The sequence below is a fragment of the Schistocerca serialis genome, chromosome 4 (genome assembly GCF_023864345.2).
Source record: "Schistocerca serialis cubense isolate TAMUIC-IGC-003099 chromosome 4, iqSchSeri2.2, whole genome shotgun sequence".
NCBI lineage: Eukaryota > Metazoa > Arthropoda > Insecta > Orthoptera > Acrididae > Schistocerca > Schistocerca serialis.
In genome coordinates, this window is record NC_064641.1 from 47,850,436 (window position 1) to 47,874,023 (window position 23,588).

A 23,588-nucleotide genomic window follows, 5' to 3' on the forward strand; every position below is an offset into this window, starting at 1 on the left:
GGGCATTGAGTCAAACAGAGCTTGGATGGCGTGTACAGGTACAGCTGCCCATGCAGCTTTTTTTCAACACGATACCACAGTTCATCAAGAGTAGTGACTGGCTTATTGTGACGAGCTAGGTGCTCGGCCACCATTGACCAGACGTTTCAATTGGTGAGAGATCTGGAGAATGTGCTGGCCACGGCAGCAGTCGAACATTTTCTGTTTCCAGAAAGGCCCGTACAGCACCTTAAACATGCGGTCGTGCATTATACTCGCAGGGAACGAATGAAGGGTCGAGCCACGGGTCGTAACACATCTTAAATGTAACGTCCACTGTTCAAAGTGCCGTCAATGTGAACAAGAGGTGACCGAGACGTGTAACCAATGGCACCCCATACCATCACGCCGGATGTTACGCCAGTATGGCGATGACGAATACACGCTTCCAATGTGCGTTCACCGCGATGTCGACAAACACGGATGCGACCATCATGATGCTGTACACAGAACCTGGATTCATCCGAAAAAATTACGGTTTGCCATTCGTGCACCCAGGTTCGTCGTTGAGTACACCATCACAGGCTTTCCTGTCTGTGATGCAGCGTCAAAAGTAACCGCAGCCATGGTCTCCGAGCTGATAGTCCATGCTGCTGCAAAATTCATCGAACTGTTCGTGCAGATGGTTGTTGTCTTGCAAACGTCCCCATCTGTTGACTCAGGGATCGAGACGTGGCTGCACGATCCGTTACAGCCATGCGGATAAGATGACTACTAGTCATACGAAGCTGTTGGGATCCAGCACGGCGTTCCGTATTACCCTCCTGAATCCACCGATTCCATATTCTGCTAACAGTCATTGGATCTCGACCAACCCGAGCATCAATGTCGCGATACGATAAACCGCAATCGCGATAGGCTACAATCCGACCTTTATCAAAGTCGGAAACGTGATGGTACGCATTTCTCCTCCTTACACGAGGCATCACAACAACGTTTCACCAGGCAACTCCGGTCAACTGCTGTTTGTGTATGAGAAATCGGGCCGGCCGTGGTGGACAAGCGGTTAAAGGCGCTACAGTCTGGAACCGCGCGGCCGCTACGGTCGCAGGTTCGAATCCTGCCTCGGGCATGGATATGTGTGATGTCCTTAGGTTAGTTAGGTTTAAGTAGTTCTAAGTACTAGGGGACTGATGACCTTATTAGTTAAGTCCCATAGTGCTCAGAGCCATTTGAACCATTTTTTTTTTTTTTTTTTTTTTTTTTTTTTTTTTTTTTTTTTTGAGAAATCGGTTGGAAACTTTCCTCATGTCAGCACGTTGTAGGTGTCGCCACCGGCGCCAACCTTGTGTGAATGCTCTGAAAAGCTAATCATTTGCATATCACAGCATGTTCTTCCTGTTGGTTAAATTTCGCGTCTGTAGCACCTCATCTTCGTGGTGTAGCAATTTTAATGGCCAGTAGTGTAGAATGGGATTCCAACACTAAATCATGACTTTCTTGGAAAAAACTACCGACAGTTACCCAGTTTCCAGAATGAGATTTTCACTCTGCAGCGGAGTGTGCGCTGATATGAAACTTCCTGGCAGATTAAAACTGTGTGCCCGACCGAGACTCGAACTCGGGACCTTTGCCTTTCGCGGGCAAGTGCTCTATCAACTGAGCTGAGTTACCCAGTTATCTCCACCCTCCATCACAACTTTATTGCCACCAGTAACTCACTCCTAAGGTCGCAACTTCACCGAAACACTTTTTATCTTGCGATGCTAACACCCGCTGGAAGAAAGGATGTTACCGAAGAAAAAGCTTATCCGCAACGTAGGAGATTTTTTTAGAGTTTATCTTTCACTGCGAGCCGGCAGCTGTGGCCGAGCGGTTGTAGGCGCATCAGTCTGGAACCACGCTGCTGCCACGGTCGCAGGTTAGAAACCTGCCTCGGGGATGGATGTGTGTGACCTCCTTAGGTCAGTTAGGTTTAAGTAGTTCTAGGGGACTGATGACCTCAGATGTTAAGTCCCATAGTGCTCAGAGCCATTTGAACCATTTTCACTGCGGAGAGTGCGCTGTTTTCAAATTTCCTGGAAAATTAAAGCCCTGGGCCGGGAGTTAGAGAAACGATGATGGCACTGAAGCTCAGAGCGGGTCGTGAGCCATACGTGATTGGTTCAGTCGATGATGACACGGTAGCCGAGCGTGTTCTGTCTATGGAAAAAAAACCACGAAGTTTTAATCTGACAGGAAGTTCCATAATAGTCCACAATTCGCTGCAGCGTGTAGGATTTATTCTGTAAACGAACACCTAGGCTGTGGCTACGCCGTTCCTCCGCAATATCTTTTTTTGCAGGAGTGCTAGTCTTGGAAATTACGAAGAAGAGTTTCTAGGAAGTTTGGAATATAGGAAGGAGGCACTGTCGTAAATAAAGCTGTGAGGGCCAGTCATAAGTCGCGCCTATACTGCTCAGTCAGTAGCATTAATGCCTTTGGAAGACAATGTTTTCGGTGTGAATCCCAGGGCTGCTAACAACATTAAAGTACCAGCAACTTTCAGAACAACTATACTTGCGCACTCTGATGTCTCTCACAGCTGAGTTAATTGTGTGGCGACTGACCTCAGTGTGGAACGTCGGCAGGACTATCTTGCGGTGTGCCTTCCAGACGTCATCCTTGTTTGTGACGAGACCGTCTCCGATGAAGAATCGCGTGGGCCGCATGAAGTAGGGGTCCCTCTGACGCTGACTGCAGCCCACCAGCACCGCCTTCACGTCCTCGGGCTGTGTCACCACCACGAACAGCTTGGGCCCCACGTAGAACCTAGAGCCAGCAGACATTTCATGACCATCCGCAGCTTCTACAACACATCACTTATATCTCACAATTTACTAGACTCTCAACCACTGATGCAAGTACTGCAAAGCCATTATGTCGCAACGGAAAGGTTCGGCGTGACTACCTCTTTTTCTTTTAGAAACCAGTTACTGCACTGAATTACTTGCTCAGATTGTCATAACCACCTTCAGATCAAATTATTGCCATAGCAGTAATACGATCTGAAAGTGACAACTGAAATGAGCAGTTCAGTATAATAATGTGATTTAGTCGGTGAAACAAAAATTCCTAAAAAACAAAAAAAAGCACTTGCGTTGTACGGTGCTTCAGACCTGCCATATAGATAACTGTTGTCGGCAACAGGGAACCTGATCTTTATCGTCTTAAAAGAGTGCCAGCCAAACCGATAAGAGCCAATAGAATGGTAAACCATACAACGACATCACTGGAAAATAGATACTTTACGTGATAGACGTGGTTAGTGAGAGTCTGATGGTTCAAATGGCTCTGAGCGCTATGGGACATAACATCTGAGGTCATCAGTCCCCTAGAACTTAGAACTACTTAAACCTAACTAACCTGAGGACATCACACACATCCATGCCCGAGGCAGGAGTCGCACCTGCGACCGTCGCAGTCGCGCGGTTACGGACTGAAGCTCCTAGAACCGTTCGGCCACCGCGGCCGGCCTGTGTGAGTCTGAATCAACGGGTAGAAATTAGTACGCTCCAATGAGGCAAAATTGCAGAAATCTACGAATTTTAACACTCTATCACAGATTTTTCATCTACATAAGACCACGTGCACTTTTGACTATATTATGCATAATAAAAAGGATGAAGAGCAAAAGGAGACGTATGTACGGTCGACACTACATTTTATTTATTAACATGGAAAACGGCTCAGTAACTAAAAACAGCGATAAAACTAAATGAGCATTCCATCTCGTCTTTTTGTAGTTAAAGGAATGGATCAAACACGGATGGTGAATAACGAAAGCAGTAACATTCGGGAAGTAATACGCCACACGTTGTGTATAACGCCGTTGCAATTTTAAAAGTGGAGTAGGTGCTTGAAAATGTTCCAGTAACAATGATTGACAGCAGAGGAAAATTAACACAAAAGCAATTTTTATAAATATTTACAGCATCTATGTCGAGGAACACAAGTCTCCAAAACAAGTATAATGCAGTACCTTTCTGTTTCAGGAGGGAGGAGACAGACAAGATATCAAAGACTGTAAATCTATCAACCAACATCTCTGTGACGTACAAAACATTCATTAATCAGGCGAAGGAACAAACATTGACAGCCAGTTCCCAAACGCTTGTAGTGGTGACCGATAGGCACAAAACTAAACCAAATGCGCAACCAAGAACCGATAACTATTACAAGCACTGTATCGCCAACAATAGTTCTCATTCTGGTCTGGAATGCTGTTGACGCGAGGCGACCCGCAACGGGAAATACACACTCTCTCTCTGTTATGTTATTAGAATACATCTGTATAATGAAGTTCCTAGAATTCGATCGAACGAATAACTTCTGGTTTCTTTGTTTGCCCACAACTGAGTTGCAGAATAGTTTTGTTCTGCTACATCTACATCTACATACATACTCCGCAATCCACCATACGGTGCGTGGCGGAGGGTACCTCGTACCACTACAATCTTCTCTCCCTGTTCCACTCCCAAACAGAACGAGGAAAAAATGACTGCCTATATGACTCTGTACGAGCCCTAATCTCTCTTATCTTTGTGGTCTTTCCGCGAAATATAAGTTGGAGACAGTAAAACTGTACTGCAGTCAGCCTCAAATGCTGGTTCTCTAAATTTCCTCAGTAGCGATTCACGAAAAGAACGCCTCCTTTCCTCCAGAGACTCCCACCCGAGTTCCTGAAGCATTTCCGTAACACTCGCGTGATGATCAAACCTACCAGTAACAAATCTAGCAGCCCCCTCTGAATTGCTTCTACGTCCTCCTTCAATCCGACCTGAAAGGGATCCCTAACGCTCGAGCAGTACTCAAGAATAGGTCGTATTAGTGTTTTATAAACGGTCTCCTCTACAGAAAATCCACGTCTTCCCAAAATTCTACCAATGAACCGAAGACTACTATCCGCCTTCCCCCCAACTGCCGTTACACGCTTGTCCCACTTCATATCACTCTGCAATGTTACGCCCAAATATTTAATCGACGTGACTGTGTCAAGCGCTACACTACTAATGGAGTATTCAAACATTACAGGATTCTTTTTCCTATTCATCTGCAATAATTTACATTTATCTATATTTTGAGTTAGCTGCCATTCTTTACACCAATCACAAATCTTGTCCAAGTCATCTTGTATCCTCCTACAGTCACTCAACGACGACACCTACCCGTACACCACAGCATCATCAGCAAACAGCCACATATTGCTATCCACCCTATCCAAAAGATCATCTATGTAGATAGAAAACCACAGCGGACCTACCACACATCCCTGGGGCACTCCAGATGATACCCTCACCTCCGATGAACACTCACCATCGGGGACAACGTACTGGGTTCTATTACTTAAGAAGTCTTCGAGCCACTCACCTATTTGGGAACCAATCCCATATGCTCGTACCTTATTTAGGAGTCTGCAGTGGGGCACCGAGTCAAACGCTTTCCGGAAGTCAAGGAATATGGCATCCGTCTGATACCCTTCACCCATGGTTCGCAAGATATCTGGCGCACCAGAACGACGATTGCATATTTTACCGATCTGATATTTCCAGTTCGAGAACAGCTTCTAATGAGGAACTCTCATTTCCATTCTATAGCGTATAATTATGAACTTTATTTTCACTCATTCTGTTGGCACTAAATTTTGGTTATGGTCAACAACTATAAAGCAAAAGTTCCCGACTACCTTGTAACTGTGTGCATGCCAGTATGATTCCTTCAATAACGCCATGACCTATTTCCTGTGTCAACATTGCCCAGTCCTAGTTCGTCTTCGCTATTGATAATGCAGCCAGGATGCTAAAACCTAATCTCTTCTTTTTTCGTCGAGAAGTTATTTGCAAGATTCGTTCCGGAAAATGAGATTCTGGTTAACACTTTATGAGCCACACATAGAGCGTAGGAAGGTCAGAGGAAAACAACGGCCATCCTAAAGGCCTTAAGCTGAAATCTAGCATTATCGTTAATTGGTGAAGCAATACATCAAGCCCTTGAAATTTCATATTCTACTGCTTGTTTACAGACTTAATCCATGGCGCGCTCCGTTGGACCTAAGTAGAAATCCTTGGAGCCCCAGAACTGGGCATTATCGGCCTTTGAAGGACCTGCATCTAGATTATATCCAAGAACAGGGCCACGCTAAATTTCACGTGTGCAGCGTGTGCGGGCCACGTGCTGGCCACGGCTGTGCTCCTTCCCGGAAGTATCCAGTACTGCGCGACATTTCATTTCGTATTGCGTTTTTGCATTTTTCATTCTGCACAACTCTCTCCATTTCGGCAGAATCGTGGTGTCAGTGCTTTTTCTTTGTGGTATGAAGGACGTTCGTAGGTATCGCAGCTATTTGCAGAAAAAGAGGCAGTCTAACGATCTATGAAGCCTTTAAAAATGAATGGGACTGACAGAAGAGAGGGATGAGAATTCTCAGTACCTATTGGCTGTCTCATAAGTAATGGGAACTGCTAATTTGCTATGAAACGATATTGCAATACCACGCAAAAAGAATACAAAGATTTAGTTAACAATCGAAAATAAAAACAAAATTGCAGCGATCGACAGACGGGATTCATTGCTCAGTGCAGCAGGAAGAACTTTCTGCTAAATCTGTAGGCATGCAACACGTGGGGAAGCTGATGGTATAAATAGCGAAATTGTTGAAGTGGCATACATTATTCCACTGTCAGCTGCAACAGTTATTGGTGCAAGTGAGTGAAGAGTATGGAGACTTTAGTTATTACTGCAAAGTAGGTTGGTTAAGTAAAAGGGTATGCTTGGAAGGGCTTTTCGATTTAAAACTCGCTATTGTTGAATTTATGAAGAAAAAAGGAGTGCAGGAACGAAAATTAGAACATCCAGAACTTATTGCACACCTCGCATTTTAAGTGGACTTGACTGCACAGTGCCCACAGCAAGACATGTAAGATAAGAGGCAACTACTTTCTGGTTTGATGGGGATGCGTTTGAAAAGAAAATACCGTTATAGAAGGGACACATTCTGACAAAAACAGTCCAATTCCCTAAGCTCACTGCAGTTAAAGAAACGTCAGGTTTGAAAAATTTACTGTGTCCTTGAATGAGTTACAAGGATAGTCTCCTAAAGGTTTTGAGGACACTTTCAATCTTATATCTGTTTTTCGAGCTGTTTGCGAGAGCGTTTACCGTTCCAGTCGAAAGCGCCCCTGCGCATAAGCAGAGGTAACTGAATGACATCCAAGGTAATTCCCATTTTAATACCAAATTCTTTTAGGTCGGAACTGTCCAGAATCTCTAAATAGCTTTTCTCAGGCAGAGTTTCCACATATCCTTAATGAGGGTGCAAAAGTGTTCCAATATTTCGCTCCATTTCTTTGTGTGAAAGATTTTTGTTCGTTTATGCAAATACATAATCACGATTAGATGGTAACTTGAGGGCGGAAATCTGTGAAATTTTCGGCGTTTGTACGTATGCCTAAAGTTTGTACCAGATAAATACCATGTCACGTTTTCAGAGTGTCAAACTAATCAAATACTGAAAATTAGTTTTGTTTGTGATCTATGTTGTCGAGAAATGAGAAATACAAAACCAGGTCATAAGCAGTGTGATAGCGTTGCCATAGAGCTGTAGCTTCTACATTTAGCTGGTAATGCACCAATAACGGTGGCGACGCTTTCGTAGCAAGTTTACAAGTTTATATCTATGCTTTGATAATTTTATGTTCACAGGCTTCCCTGACGAGAGACAGATTCAGTATTTTGTCTAAATTATTTAGGATTTCATTGTCTGTACTGGGAGGTAAATGTAAATACCAGTTATAAAAATTTTAAGTGGGTTGCTCAGATAGTCTCCTAAAGTGTTTATACAGACTGGGGAGAGCAAAAGGCCTGTTACACGTCCTTGAGGAACACCAGATATAACTTCTGTTTCACTAGATGAGTTCCCATAATTCACTTGGTACTGCGATCTTTATGGGAGGAAAACACAAACCCACTTGCATAGTTGACGCTATCCCATACACACATTTGATCAAAGACCAATTTTGATGAATGGTGTTTAAAGCCCCTGGTTAGTAACTAGCATAGTTATACTAGTTCCTAACCACCTTCCATACGGAGCACGTCCGTATGTCACCACTGATTTCTAGTATCAGCCGCACGCAGTTGACGTCAACAAGTGTATGGGCCTGAAGATGACGTTGTTACAACGTTGAAACTAGTTGCCAAAATAAAATCACCGCCTTAAATACAGTTGGAGGAATTTCTTCATTTTTAATATAAAGGAATAGTAGGTGTCGTCCACTAGCCAACTGAGGACGTGAAAGCAGAAACGCACACGTGGCCACCCGTTAACGCTTTATTATTTTAGCCTAGAGCATGCGACACCCGTAAACCCAATTTTTGAACCTTACTCACTGCTTGCGAATAACGCATGATGGCGTAATGATCACATTTCATCACGTTTGCCAGTTCTCGAGTACACTGACATGGATCATTGTGGATTAATGCGTTTAAACGATCTTCATCAAATTCCGGAGGTCTTCCTGAACGTGGAGAGTCACTAATGTAAACACGACCCTCCCGAAAACGAGAAAACAATTATCTTGCCGTGCTGTGTACAATGACATTATCCCCACACACGGTGAAAATGTCTCTGGCTGCCTCCGATGACATCGGAAAAGTCCAAAGAAGGGCTGCTCGTTTTGTATTATAGCGAAATAGGGGAGATAGTGCAACACACGTGATACGTGAATTGGAGTGGCAATCATTAAAACAGTGCCAGTGTCATCGTAATTGCCGTCTGCTTCACATCTCCTGTGCAGCAAGCTACTTAAATTTAAGTATTAACTGTGTATTTATTACTTGTCACTTCTTTTTCCGTGTGTTTTTGCTTTTAGGAAGCTTTAATTTTCGAGTACTAGTAATAGTGTTCCATAGATTTCGTGTTTGTTTTGAATACAGTCCAGAGACAGTTAGTGCTTATTTTCATTGTTTCCAACAAGAAGTGTCTAGTAACCAAAGTTTAGTCAGCTGTCAGCCGCCTTAAGTGTATTGGCAGTCTAGTTAAAAGTTCATTACTTAACTCTCTACAGAAAGTTGTTGATTTCTTAGGATGGATAGGATGTGTGACTGCTGTGTTCGGACGCAGGAGCAGCTGGCTACTGTGCTGATGGTCACGGTCAGCCGTCTTCAGGCTGCTGCCTCGGAGTGTAGCGGTAGTGGGGAGTCTGGTGCGACGCATGGTACACCCCAGGTGTTACATGCTTCACCCACTGTCCCTGCTGTTGAGACATCTCCGCGGGTACCGGGCGCGGTTGGGCCACCCTCTCCCAAAGGGGAGTGGCGGTCCCAACGGCGTTCGCGTCGCACGAGGCGGAGGGTCAATGTGGAAGCTGGCCGTGTGGCATCGCCCGCTCTGCCTGTGAGTGGACATGTGGCCGCTCCTTCAGCAAGGTCCGAACAGGCACACGGGGGGAGGGGTTTATTAGTTATTGGGAGCTCCAACGTTAGGCGGGTGATGGAGCCCCTTAGGGAAATAGCGGAAAGGTCGGGGAAGAAGGCCAGTGTTCACACTGTCTCCTTGCCGGGGAGTCTCATCCGAGATGTGGAGGAGGCCCTGCCGGCGGCGATAGAGAGGACTGGGTGCACCAGACTGCAAATTGTTGCCCATGTCGGCACCAATGACTCCTGCCGTCTGGGTTCAGAGGTCATCCTCAGTTCGTACAGGCGATTGGCGGAGTTGGTGAAGGCGGAAAGCCACACTCGCGGGGTGGAATCTAACTATTTGTAGTATCGTTCCCAGAACCGATCGCGGTCCTCTGGTTTGGAGCCGAGTGGAAGGCTTAAACCAGAGGCTCAGACGACTCTGCGGAGATCTGGGGTGCAAATTTCTCGACCTCCGCTATCGGGTGGAGAAATGTAGAGTCCCCCTGAGTAGGTCAGGCGTGCACTACATACAGGAAGCGGCTACAAGGGTAGCGGAGTACGTGTGGAGTGCACATGTGGGTTTTTTAGGTTAGAGAATTCCCTCCCTAGGCCCGACAAGACGCCTCCTGAGACGCGACAAGGTAGTAGTAGGCAAAACGCAACAGGGAATGACAATATTAATGTGGTAATAGCAAACTGCAGGAGCGTCTATAGTAAGTTCCCAGAACTGCTCTCATTAATAAACGGTCACAATGCCCACACAGTACTAGGGACGGAAAGTTGGCTGAAACCAGATGTAAACAGTAATGAAATTCTAAACTCAGATTGGTATGTATACCGCAGAGACCGGCTGGACAGTGAAGGGGGAGCCGTGTTTATAACGATAAAATGTGCAATAGTATCGAAGGAAATTGACGGAGATCTGAAATGTGAAATAATTTGGGTGAAGGTCACGGTTAAAGCAGGCTCAAACATGGTAACTGCATGATTCTATAGGCCCCCTGGCTCAGCAGTCGTTGTGGCAGAACACCTGAAGGAAAATTTGGAAAATATTTCTAGTAGATTTCCCGACCATGTTATAGTTTTGGGTGGAGATTTTAATTTACTAAATATAGACTCGGAGACTCAAACGTTTATAACGAGTGGCAGGGAAAAAAGGAACCAGCGAAACTTTTTTAAGTGCATTATCTGAAAACTGCCTTGAGCAGTTAAACAGAGAACCGACTCGTGGCGATAACATATTAAACCTTCTGGTGACAAACAGACCCAAACTATTTGCAAAACTTAACGCAGAACAGGGAATCAGCTATCATAAAGCGGTTACAGCATCGGTGATTTCAGCCGTAAATAGAAATATTAAAAAAGGTTGGAAGATTTTTCTGTTTAGCAAAAGTGACAAAAAGCAGACTTCAGAGCACTTGACGGCTCAACACAAAAGTTTTATCTCAAGTGCCTGGCAGAGGGTTCAATGAATCACCTTCAAGCTGTCTCTACCATTCCACTCTCGAAAAGCGCGCGAAAAAAAACTAGCACTTAAATTTTCCGATGCGAGCCCTGATTTCTCTTATAGTGATAGTGATCAGATAGTGTTGAGGATCAGTGGACAAAGTTCAAAAACATCGTACAATATCCATTAGATGAGTATGTGCCAAGCAAGATCGTAAGAGATGGAAAAGAGCCACAGTGGTACAACAAACATAAACATAGCCAAAGCCTTGCAGACAAACACAAATCACACGAAGCGAAATGTAGTGTGAGGAGGACTATGCGAGAGGCGTCCAACGAAATCGAAAGTAAAGTTCTGTGTATAGACTTGACAGAAAATCCTAAGAAATTTTGGTCTTATGTCAAATGGATCAAAATGTCCAGACACTCTGTGATCGAAATGGTACTGAAACAGAGGATGACAGACTAAAGGCCGAAATACTAAATGTCTTTTTTTCAAAGCTGTTTCACAGAGGAAGACTGCACTGTCGTTCCTTCACTGTCGCACACGTGACAAAATGGTAGGTATCGAAATAGATGTCGGAGGGATAGACAAACAATTAAAATCACTCAAAAGGGGAAAGGCCGCTGGACCTGATGGGATACCAGTTCGATTTTAACAGAGTACGCGAAGAAACTTACCCGAATTCTTGCAGCGGTGTACCGTAGGTCTCTAGAAGAGCGTAGTGTTCCAAAAGATCGGAAAAGGGCACAGGTCATCCCCGTTTTCAAGAAGTAACGTCGAACGGATGTGCAGAACTATAGATCTATATCTCTAACGTCGATCAGTTGTAGAATTTTGGAACATGTATTATGTTCGAGTATAATGACTTTTCTGGAGCCTAGAAATCTACTCTGTAGGAATCAGCATGTGTGTCGAAAAAGACGATCGTGTGAAACCCAGCTCGCGCTATTCGTCCACGAGACTCAGAGGGCCATAGACGCGGGTTCCCAGGTGGATGCTGTGTTTCTTGACTTCCGCAAGGCGGTTGATACAGTTCCCCACAGTCGTTTAATGAACAAAGTAAGAGTATATGGACTATCAGACCAATTGTGTGATTGGATAACAGAACGCAGCATGTCACTCTAAATGGAGATAGGTCTTCCGAAGTAAGAGTGATTTCAGGTGTGTCGCAGGGGAGTGTCGTAGGACCGTTGCTATTCACAATATATATAAATGACCTTGTGGCTAACATCGGAAGATCACTGAGGCTTTTTGTGGATGATGCTGTAGTATATCGAGAGGTTGTAACAATGGAAAATTGTACTGAAATGCAGGAGGATCTGCAACGAATTGACGCATGGTGCATGGAATGGCAATTGACTCTCAATATAGACAAGTGTAATTTGCTGCGAATACATAGAAAGAAAGAGCCTTCATCATTTAGTTACAATATAGAAGGTCAGCAACTGGAAGCAGTTAATTCCATAATTATCTAGGAACAGGCATTAGAAGTGATTTAAAATGGAATGACCGTATAAAATTAATCTTCGGTAAAGCAGATGCCAGACTGAGATTCATTGGAAGAATCCTAAGGAAATGCAGTTCGAAAGCAAAGGAAGTAGGTTACAGTACACTTGATTGCCCACTGCTTGAATACTGATCACCAGTGTGGGATCCGTACAAGATAAGGTTGATAGAAGAGATAGAGAAGAGCCAACAGAGAGCAGCGCTCTTCGTTACAGAATCATTTAGTAATGGTGAAAGCGTCACGGAGATGTTAGATAAACCCCAGTGGAAGACTGCATGAGAGACGCTCAGTAGCTCGGTACGGGTTTTTGTTGAAGTTTCGAGTACATACCTTCACCGAGGAGTCAAGCAGCATGCTGCTCCCTCCTACGTATATCTCGCGAAGAGACCAAGAGGATAAAATAAGAGAGATTAGAGCCTACACAGAGGCATACCGACAATCTTTCTTTCCACGAACAATACAAGACTGGAATAGAAGGGAGAACCGATAGAGGTACTCAAGGTACCCTCCGCCACACACCGTCAGGTGGCTTGCGGAGTATGGATGTAGATGTAGATTTTCGTTGCGACGGGATCTTCTCGTGAAATTTCAATCACCAGTTTTCTCCTCCGATTGCGAAAACATTCTGTTGGCACCCACCTACATAGGGAGAAATGATCATCACGATAAAATAAGAGAAATCAGGGCTCGCACCGGAAAATTTAAGTGCTCGTTTTTTTCGCGCGCTTTTCGAGAGTGGAATGGTAGAGACAGCTTGAAGGTGGTTCATTGAACCCTCTGCCAGGCACTTTATTGTGAATAGCAGAGTAAACACTAGACGTGGACGATGCTGTCACTCCTCTATTGAATTCAAACAGAAGAACATGTCGGAAATGTTCAGATTTCTCCACTTGTCACTATTTCCTAGCGTCCAGAGCTCCACTCACTGTCTCCAAATGACACCTTGTGAACTCAGACAGCCACAGTGAAGTACAAATAAAAAATGAAAATCTTAAATAAAACCACAGCAACCGGAATACCAACATGAAAAACAAAAACGCTTCGAAGTTATGCGCCAACTTAATTTTACTTACATGCCATGTATCTATATTTCTTAAATGGTTCAAATGGCTCTGAGCACTATCGGACTTAAGATCTGAGGTCATCAGTACCCTAGAACTTAGAACTACTTAAACCTAACTAATCTAAAGACATCACACACATCCATGGCCGAGGCAGTATTCGAACCTGCGACGGTAGCGGTCACGTGGTTCCAGACTGTAGGGCCTAGAACCGCACGGCCACCCCGGACGGCTTTTCTTAAATGATTTCTTGGATAACGAAGATGGTTCTTTGTACTTAATGTAAATGTGGCGTCATATAATATGTGTAACATCCCTGTGTAATGTTAGAGTGTAACACTTCATGTGCAGAGAAGAGAGCATACAACGAATATCAGTATGGATCATCGTTTTGTTCTTGCAGAATTCGTGTTGATTGATTTAGCAGTACTGCTTCTGAAATAAAAATTATCACCAGCGAAGAACGAGATATAGTCTGTTTTGTACCTTGCCTGATACTGTGAGAAAGGCTTCTAGTCTCTGCACTAATCCAAGAATGTAACTACACAATTCTTCCCCTGAAGATGGTATGAACCTTCGAAATGCGTAGTGGTGGAATAAATAAGTGATTAATGCAGAAATTGTGTGTTATGAATACAAAATTGTTAATTATCAGTTGAAGTCCTTATGATGTTATCCTTCATGAAGAAATAATTATGACAGTCCTTGACAAACAGTGCTTAATGGGCGAAATATTTTTTTTACTATGTATGTATTCCAAGATCATATTACAAATCATTGTTAATAATAAGAATCTGTTGGGAGTACGGGTTTAAAACAAAAACTTTGAGGTTACCTGACTGCATTATAAATTAAGTCAGACGTCAAAGGACTTGAAAGATCAGTCGAATAGGATGCTTAGCGTCTTGAGATGATGATAAGTCGAACATCAAGAAAAGTAAAAGGAGGTTAACGGAAGGTAATCAAGTCAAATAAGGAGATGCTGAGGGATCAGATTAAGAAATGAGACACTAAAAGTAGTAGATGAGTGTTTTGAGCAATAAAATGACTATAGCCGAAGTAGAGGACACAAAATGCAGACGGAATAGCAAGAAACTCGATTCTGAAAATTTTGTTAACATCAATTATACATTTATGTGCTTGGAGGTATTTTCTGAAGATGTGTTTACAGAAATTTAGAGCTCTTTACTAAGTACTGGAACTGGTGGTTGCCGCATCGTGGTCGCGAAGTGGGACCGAGGCAGTTTCAGATGAGTTTTTACAGTCTGACGATAATTTATGGATTTGTAGTTTTAGCTTGACGATGTCCACTATGGACAAACGGTAGTTACTTTTATTCTGAAGAAGGCTGGGTTATCCCTACTGAAACCAAGGTAAATTCTAGGTAAACGGTGCAACTGAGGCTGTTCCTTATTAAAATTAATATTTATACAGTTGCTGACAGGGCCGCGAAATGTTGAAAATATTTAATTTACTGTATGATGGTCTGGATAGATGTCTGCCTATTATACATTACGATCCTCTTCAACTGTCGGCGGTCTCTGTCAATCAACAGACGAGGTCGGCCTGTACGCTTTTGTTCTGTACGTGTCCCTTCACGTTTCCACTTCACTACCACATCGGAAACAGTGGACCTAGGGATGTTTAGGACTGTGGAAATCTCGGTTACAGACGTATGATCACCTAACCACGTTCGATGTCCTTGAATTCCGCGGAGCGTCAAATTCTGCTCTCTCACGATGAGTAATGACTACTGAGGTCGCTGATATGGAGTACCTGGCAGTAGGTGGCAGCACAATGCACCTAATACGAAAAAAGTATTTTTTGGGAGGTGTCCGGATACTGTGTTCGAACGTTATGAAATCCGTCTACCAGCGCGGTCTCAGGAAGTATTTTTGTGAAACACAACTGACTCTTTATTCATACGAAGTAATCAGTCATATTGAGAGGCGATCTCAAATTCTAGTTCTAGATTTCCAGAAAGTTTTTGATAACGTTCCTCACAAGCGGCGCCTAAACAAATTGCGCGACTATCGAATACCATCGCAGTTACGCGACTCGATTCGTGATTTCCTGTCAAACTTCACGGTTCGTAATAACTGACCGGGAGTAATGGAGTGAAACGGAAGTGATATCTGGGGTTCCACGAGGAAGCGTTGTAGGCTCTCTGCTGTTCCCAATCTGTACAGCATTAACGACTTTGGAGATATGAACAGCCCTCATCAGAAAACCAAGACTAATTGCAAAACGATGTAAAAATTGAAATTTGTGGTAAGGACTATGGGACCAAACTGCCGAGGTCGTCGGTCCCTAGGCTTACGCACTACTTAATCCAACTTAAACTAAGTACAACACACACACATCCATGCCCGAAGGACGACTCAAACCTCCGACGGGGGTAGCCGCGCGAACCGTGAAAAGACGCCCTAGACCGCACGGCTACGCCGCGCGGCCAAAAATGTGATGTAGACAAGATATTTATATAGTGCAAAAAGAGGCAGTTGAGCTTAAACAAAAAGTGTAAGGTCCTCCCCGTGAGTACTGAAAAACCGTTAAATTTCGTTTACACGATAAATCACTCAAATTGAGAAGTTGTTGATTTAACTAAATACCTAGGGATTACAATTACGAACAACTTAAACTGAACCAGCAGGAGAAAGCGTTTTGTGGAAAGCGAACCAGAGACTGCGTTTTATTGACAGAACACTTAGAATATGCTACAGATTCACTAAAGATACTGCCAATACTCCGCTGGTCCGTCCTCTTCTGATCTATTGGCGGTGGACATCAAACAATTTCAAATAGAAACAGTGGCATCTCTAGTTGCGGTGAGATCTTGCGAGTGAGAAAGTATTTCGTTGACTTCCACCTACACCGGGAGAAAAGACCGCCACGATAAAAGCGAGATCAGAGCTTGCAGGGAAAGATTTAAGTGTTCACTTTTTCCACGCTATGACTGAGGATGAGGCTATAGGGAAACAGCCTGAGAGTAGTTCCACGATTTCCCTGCCAAAAACTTAAAGAGTGAATTGCAGAATAATCATGTAGATATAGATTTGCCTGTAGTACAGTTCCGTATGGAAGTGATATGTGAAGGATATACAGTTCAGACAAGAAAGGAAAAGAAGGTTTTCAAATCTATATCTACATCTGCATCCATACTCCGCAAATCATTGTGTAGAGTACCTCCCATTGCACCTGTTAGGGCTGCTTCTCATTCCATTCACGTATGGAGCGCGGGAAAATGACTGTTTAAAAGCCCCTGTGCGCTCTGTAATTAATCAAATCTCCCTCAAGATCCCTGCGAGACCGATACGTAAGGAGTCTTAGTATATTTTGACAGTTATCATTTAAAGTCGGTTCTAGGTGGGTCGCACGAGTGATTTTTAAACTTTTTGGAAGAAATAAGTTTCTTGGAGAGACTTATTTATTTCTATTAAATATTTATTTGCGTACCACTGTGAGCAGACAGAACTCATGGCGCCGAGGTGTCGCTGCACACAGTTGAGTGCTACCTGATAATAGCAAATTGCGTAAATTACAATGAAATGAGCGCCCTTAGCTGCATGCAGGCGTTGATACAAGTCAGCGGGGACAGGTGAAAATGTGTGCACCGACCGGGACTCGAACCCGGGATCTCCTGCTTACACGGCAGACGCTCTGTCCATCTGAGTCACCGAGGACACAGAGGATAGTGCGACTGCATCGACTTATCTCTGGCACGCCTCCTGTGAGACCCACATTCGCAACTTATTGTCCCGCATTATATTCACAGTGCCCCTGCCCATCATACTCATTACTCGCGGCTTTACCGCCGATTTCCGTATGAGTTCGGGCACCGTTTGTGCATCCGCACAGAAGATGGTCAAATGGCTGTTCTTTCGGACATGTCAGAAGGAAACCGTCTTCATATACAGGGTGATCAAAAAGTCAGTATAAATTTGAAAACTTAATAAACCACGGAATAATGTAGATAGAGAGGTAAAAATTGACACACATGCTTGGAATGACATGGGGTTTTATTAGAACAAAAAAGAACACCCAATATTGCTAGACGCTTGAAAGATCTCTTGCGCGTGTCGTTTGGTGATGATCGTGTGCTCAGCCGCCACTTTCGTCATGCTTGGCCACCCAGGTCCCCAGACCTCAGTCCGTGCGATTATTGGCTTTGGGGTTGCCTGAAGTCGCAAGTGTATCGTGATCGAACGACATCCCTAGGGATGCTGAAAGACAACATCCGACGCCAATGCCTCACCATAACTCCGGACATGCTTTACAGTGCTTTTCACGACATTATTCCTCGACTACAGCTATTGTTGAGGAATGATGGCGGACATATTCAGCATTTCCTGTAAAGAACATCATCTTTGCTTTGTCTTACTTTGGTATGCTAATTATTGCTGTTCTGATCAGATGAAGCGCCATCTGTCGGACTTTTTTGAACTTCTATCGTTTTTTGGTTCTAATAAAACCCCATGTCATTCCAAGCATGTGGGTCAATTTGTACCCCTCTATCTACATTATTCCGTGATTTATTCAGTTTTCAAATTCATACTGACCTTTTGATCACCCGGTATATATATATATATATATATATATATATATATATATATATATATAATTGCGTAGTTGTGTGCTGCTGTTTATACTGTATCGAATATTATCACTTCGCTACAGTTCTAAGGTCTGGACAAGCACGGACTGCCTCTGAAAATAACTGTTACCCAGAACATATGAAGTTAACAGATTAAAGATTTTACGTGAGAATGGCTACAAAGCTGAAACGTCGTATTAAGCAAAATAAAAATGAGATGGACATAACAGTCGTTTCAGGGAACCTTTCATTACTTTCAAGATATTTATCACGTTTCTGAGCCTTGTCTACATCTACATCTACGTGATTACTCTGCTGTTCACAATAAAGTGCCTGGCAGAGGGTTCAACGAACCACCTTCAAGCTGTCTCTCTACCGTTCCACTCTCGAACAGCACGCGGAAAAACGAGCACTAAATTTTTTTCTGTGCGAGGCCCGATTTCTCTTATTTTATCGTGATGATCATTTCTCTCTATGTAGGTGGGTGCAAACAGAATGTTTTCGCAATCGGAGGAGAAAACTGGTGATTGAAATTTCGTGAGAAGATCCCCTCGCAACGAAAAACGCCTTTGTTTTAATGATTGGCACTCCAATTCACGTATCATGACTGACACTATCTCCCCTATTTCGCGATAATACAAAACGAGCTGCCCTTCTTTGTACTTTTTCGATGTCATCCGCCAGTCCCATCTGATGCGAATCCCACACCGCACAGCAATACTCCAGAATACAAGCGTGGTGTAAGCAGTCTCTTTAGAAGAATTGTTGCACCTTCTAAGTGTTATGCCAATGAATCGCAGTCTTTGGTTTGCTCTATCCACAATATTATCTATGTGATCGTTCCAATTTAGGTAATTTGTATTGTTATTCCTAAGTATTTAGTTGATTTTACAGCCTTCAGATTTGTATGACTTATCGTGTAATCGAAATTTAGCTGGTTTCTTTTAGTACTCATGTGCATAACTTCACACTTTTCCTTATTCATTGTCAATTGCCACTTTTCGCGCCATACAGGTATCTTATCTAAATCATTTTGCAATTCGTTCTGGTCATCTGATGACTTTACAAGACGGTAAATGACAGCATCATCTGCAAACAATCAAAGACTGCTACTCACATTGTCTCCCATGTCGTTAATACAGATCAGGAACAATAGAGGGCCTATAACACTTCCTTGGGGAACGCCGGATATTACTTCTGTTTTACTCGATGACTTTCCGTCTATTACTGCGAACTGTGACCTTTCTGACAGGAAAACACGAAGCCAGTCGCACAACTGAGGCGATACTCCGTAGGCACGCAGTTTGGTTAGAAGACGTTTGTGAGGAACGGTGTCGAAAGCCTTCTGGAAATCTAAAAATATGGAATCATTTGACATCTCCTGTCGATAGCACTTATTACTTCATAAAGATCTAGTTGTGTTTCACAAGAACGATATTTTCTGAAACCGTGCTGACTAAGTGTCAATAAATCGTTTTCTTCGAGGTACTTCATAATGTTGGAATACAGTATATGTTCCAAAACCCTACTGCAAATCGACGTTAGTGACATAGGCCTGTAATTCAGTGGATTACTCCTACTTCCCTTTTTGGGTATTGGTGTGACTTGAGCAATTTTCCAGTCTTAGGGTACGGATCTTTCTGTGAGCGAGTGGTTGTATATAATTGCTAAATATGGAGCTATTTTATCAGCGTACTCTGAGACGAACCTGACTAGTATACAATCTGGACCGGAGGCCTTGCCTTTATTAAGTGATTTAAGCTGCTTCGTTACTCCGAGGATATCTACTACTATGTTTCTCATCTTGGCAGTTGTTCTAAATTGGAATTCAGGAATATTTCGTCTTCTTTGGTGAAGGAGTTTCCGAAAACCGTGTTTAATACGTCTGCTTTAGTGGCACTGTCATCAGTGGCCGGCCGAAGTGGCCGTGCGGTTCTAGGCGCTGCAGTCTGGAACCGCGAGAACGCTACGGTCGCAGGTTCGAATCCTGCCTCGGGCATGGATGTGTGATGTTCTTAGGTTAGTTAGCTTTAACTAGTTCTAAGTTCTAGGGAACTAATGACCTCAGAAGTTGAGTCCCATAGTGCTCAGAGCCATTTGAACCATTTTAGCCAACAGTGACTTCACCGTTGTTATCGCGCAGTGAATGTATTGATTGCGTCTTGCCACTGGTGTGCTTTATGTATGACCAGAATCTCTTTGGGTTTTCTGCCACATTTCGAGACAGAATTTCGTTGTGGAAATTATTAAAAGCGTCTCGCATTGAAGTTCGCGCCATATTTCGAACTTCTGTAAAACTTTAAAACATTGCCAATCTTGAGTGTGTTGCGTTCTTTTAAATATGGCATGCTTTTTTCGTTGCTTCATTCCAACTTAAGTTATTCGTAATTATAATCCCTAAGTATTTAGTTGAATTTACAGTCTTCAGATTTGTGTCTTTTATCGTGTAACCGAAACTTATCGGATTTAGTTTAGTACTCATAGGGATGACTTCACGCTTTGATTATTTAGAGTCAGTTATCACTTTTCGAACCATACAGATATCTTGTTTAAATCATTTTGCAATTCGTTCTGATCATCTGATGACTTTGCAAGACGGTAAATGACAGCATCATCTGCAAACAATCAAAGACGGCTACTCAGATTGTCTCCTATGTCGTTAATATATATCAGGAACAATAGAGGACCTACAACACTTCATTAGGGAACGCCGGATATTACTTCTGTTTTGCTCGATGACTTTCCGTCTATTACTATTTTGTCACAACAAAATGATAAGTAAGCAACTATCTTTGTAGACTGATCGTATTTTCCTCGTATTTCACCCATAAAACGAAATCTGCTACGTGCCTTAACTACGACTGAGCCTATGTGATCATCCCATTTCATATCCCTACAAAGTATTACACCCATGTACTTGTCTGAGTTGATAGATTCCAACTGTTACTCGTCGATTCGGCTGCTACAGCAAATGTGTACTTTTAGATGGCGTGATCGAATAACTAATGAAGAGGTACTGAATCGAACTGAAGAAGAAATAAATTTATGGAGGAGCTTGACTAACAGAAGAGATCGGTTGATAGGATATATTCTGAGGCACCAATAAATGAGGAAATGTGTGCTGAGGTGACAAAGGTCATGGTTAGCGATATGCACATATACAGACGGTGGTAGTGTCGCGTACACAAGTATGAAAATGCATTTCATTAGAGGAGCTGCCGTCTGTACTCAGGTGATACATGTGAAAAGGTTCCAGACGTGATTATTGCCGTACGACGGAAATCTACAGAATGTGGAGTGGTAGTTGGGCGCATGCCACATTCCCTTTCGGATATCATTTGGAAATTCAATATTCTGAGATACACAGTGTCAAGAGTGTGCGGAGAAAACCAAATTTCTGGTATTACCTCTCACCACGGACAACTCAGAGGCCGACGGCCTTCACTTAGCGACCGAGAGCAGCAGCGTTTGCATAGATTTATCACAGGTAACAGAGAAGCAACACTGCGTGAAATAAACGCAGAAATCAATGTGGGACGTACGACGAACGTATCCGTTAGGACATTGCTGCGAATTTAGCGTTAATGGGCTACAGCGGCAGACGACAGATGCGAGTGTCTTTGCTGACAGCACAACATGGCCTGCAGCGGCTCTCCTGGGCTCGTGACCGTATCGGTTGTACCCTAGACGACTGTAATATCGTGGCCTAGTAAGATGAGTGATGATTTTGTTTGGTGAGAACTAATGGTAGGGTTCGAGTTGTAGCAGACCCCACGAAGCCATGGACCTACGAGGTGCATTCAAGTTCTAAGGCCTCCGATTTTTTTTTCTCCGGACTGGAAAGAGATAGAAACATGTGCATTGTTTTAAAATGAGGCCGCGTTCATTGTCAATACATCCCAGAGATGGCAGCACCGTACGGCAGATGGAATTTTACCGCCAGTGGCGAGAATGAGAACTGTTTTAAATACTTAAAATGGCAACGTTTTCCTTACTTGAACAGCGTGCAATCATTTGTTTTCTGAATTTGCGTGGTGTGAAACCAATTGAAATTCATCGACAGTTGAAGGAGACATGTGGTGATGGAGTTATGGATGTGTCGAAAGTGCATTCGTGGGTGCGACAGTTTTATGAAGGCAGAACATCATGTGACAACAAACCGAAACAACCTCGGGCTCGCACAAGCCGGTCTGATGACATGATCGAGAAAGTGGAGAGAATTGTTTTGGGGGATCGCCGAATGACTGTTGAACGGATCGCCTCCAGAGTTGGCATTTCTGTGGGTTCTGTGCACATAATCCTGCATGACGACCTGAAAATGCGAAAAGTGTCATCCAGGTGGGTGCCACGAATGCTGACGGACGACCACATGGCTGCCCGTGTGGCACGTTGCCAAGCAATGTTGACACGCAACGACAGCATGGATGGGACTTTCTTTTCGTTGGTTGTGACAATGGATGAGACGTGGATGCCATTTTACAATCCAGAAACAAAGCGCCAGTCAGCTCAATGGAAGCACACAGATTCACCGCCACCAAAAAAATTTTGGCTAACCGCCAGTGCTGAAAAAATGATGGTGTCCATGTTCTGGGACAGGGCGTAATCCTTACCCATTGCGTTGCAAAGGGCACTACGGTAACAGGTGCATCCTACGAAAATGTTTTGAAGAACAAATTCCTTCCTGCACTGCAACAAAAACGTCTGGGAAGGGCTGCGCGTGTGCTGTTTCACCAAGACAATGCACCCGCACATCGAGCTAACGTTACGCAACAGTTTCTTCGTGATAACAACTTTGAAGTGATTCCTCATGCTCCCTACTCACCTGACCTGGCTCCTAGTGACTTTTGGCTTTTTCCAACAATGAAAGACACTCTCCGTGGCAGCACATTCACCAGCCGTGCTGCTATTGCCTCAGCGATTTTCCAGTGGTCAAAACAGACTCCTAAAGAAGCCTTCACCGCTGCCATGGAATCATGGCGTCAGCGTTGTGAAAAATGTGTACGTCTGCAGGGCGATTACGTCGAGAAGTAACGCTAGCTTCATCAATTTCGGGTGAGTAGTTAATTAGAAAAAAAATCGGAGGCCTTAGAACTTGAATGCACCTCGTAAGTTGTCAATAAGCACTGTGCGAGCTGGTGGTGACTTCATAATGGTATGGACTGTGTTTGCATGAAATGGGCTGTGTACTCTGGTCCAACTGAACCGATCATTGACTGGAAATGCGTTATACTCGGAAACTTTGAGGTCATTTGCAGCCATTTATGGACTTCATGAGCCGAACGGCGATGTAATTTTTGTGTACGATAACGCCCCGTGTCAACAGGCCACAATTCTTCATTATTTGTTTGAATCGCCCGACCGGAATACCATCGAACACTTATTTGACGTAATTGTGAGGTCAGTTCGTGTACAAAATCCTGCATCGACAACACTTTCACAATTGTGGACGGTTGTAGAGGTAGCATGGCTCAATATTTCTGCAGGGGACTTGGATAAATTCTAGTGTGCGATACCACCCGTCGGCTTTGAACAACGACGTCATATGTAAGGCAAAGATGC

The 23,588-nt window shown here is 43.6% G+C and overlaps 1 protein-coding gene across 1 annotated transcript in view; it reads right to left on the bottom strand.

Annotated features, from left to right (window-relative positions):
- LOC126474221 (cytochrome P450 4g15-like) overlaps positions 1-23,588 on the bottom strand; it is an 83,770-nt gene that overhangs the window by 57,913 nt on the left and 2,269 nt on the right. The window contains exon 2 of the mRNA XM_050101685.1: positions 2,589-2,790. Within this exon, the coding sequence (XP_049957642.1) occupies positions 2,589-2,790 (202 nt within the window). The remainder of the gene's footprint in view (positions 1-2,588; positions 2,791-23,588) is intronic.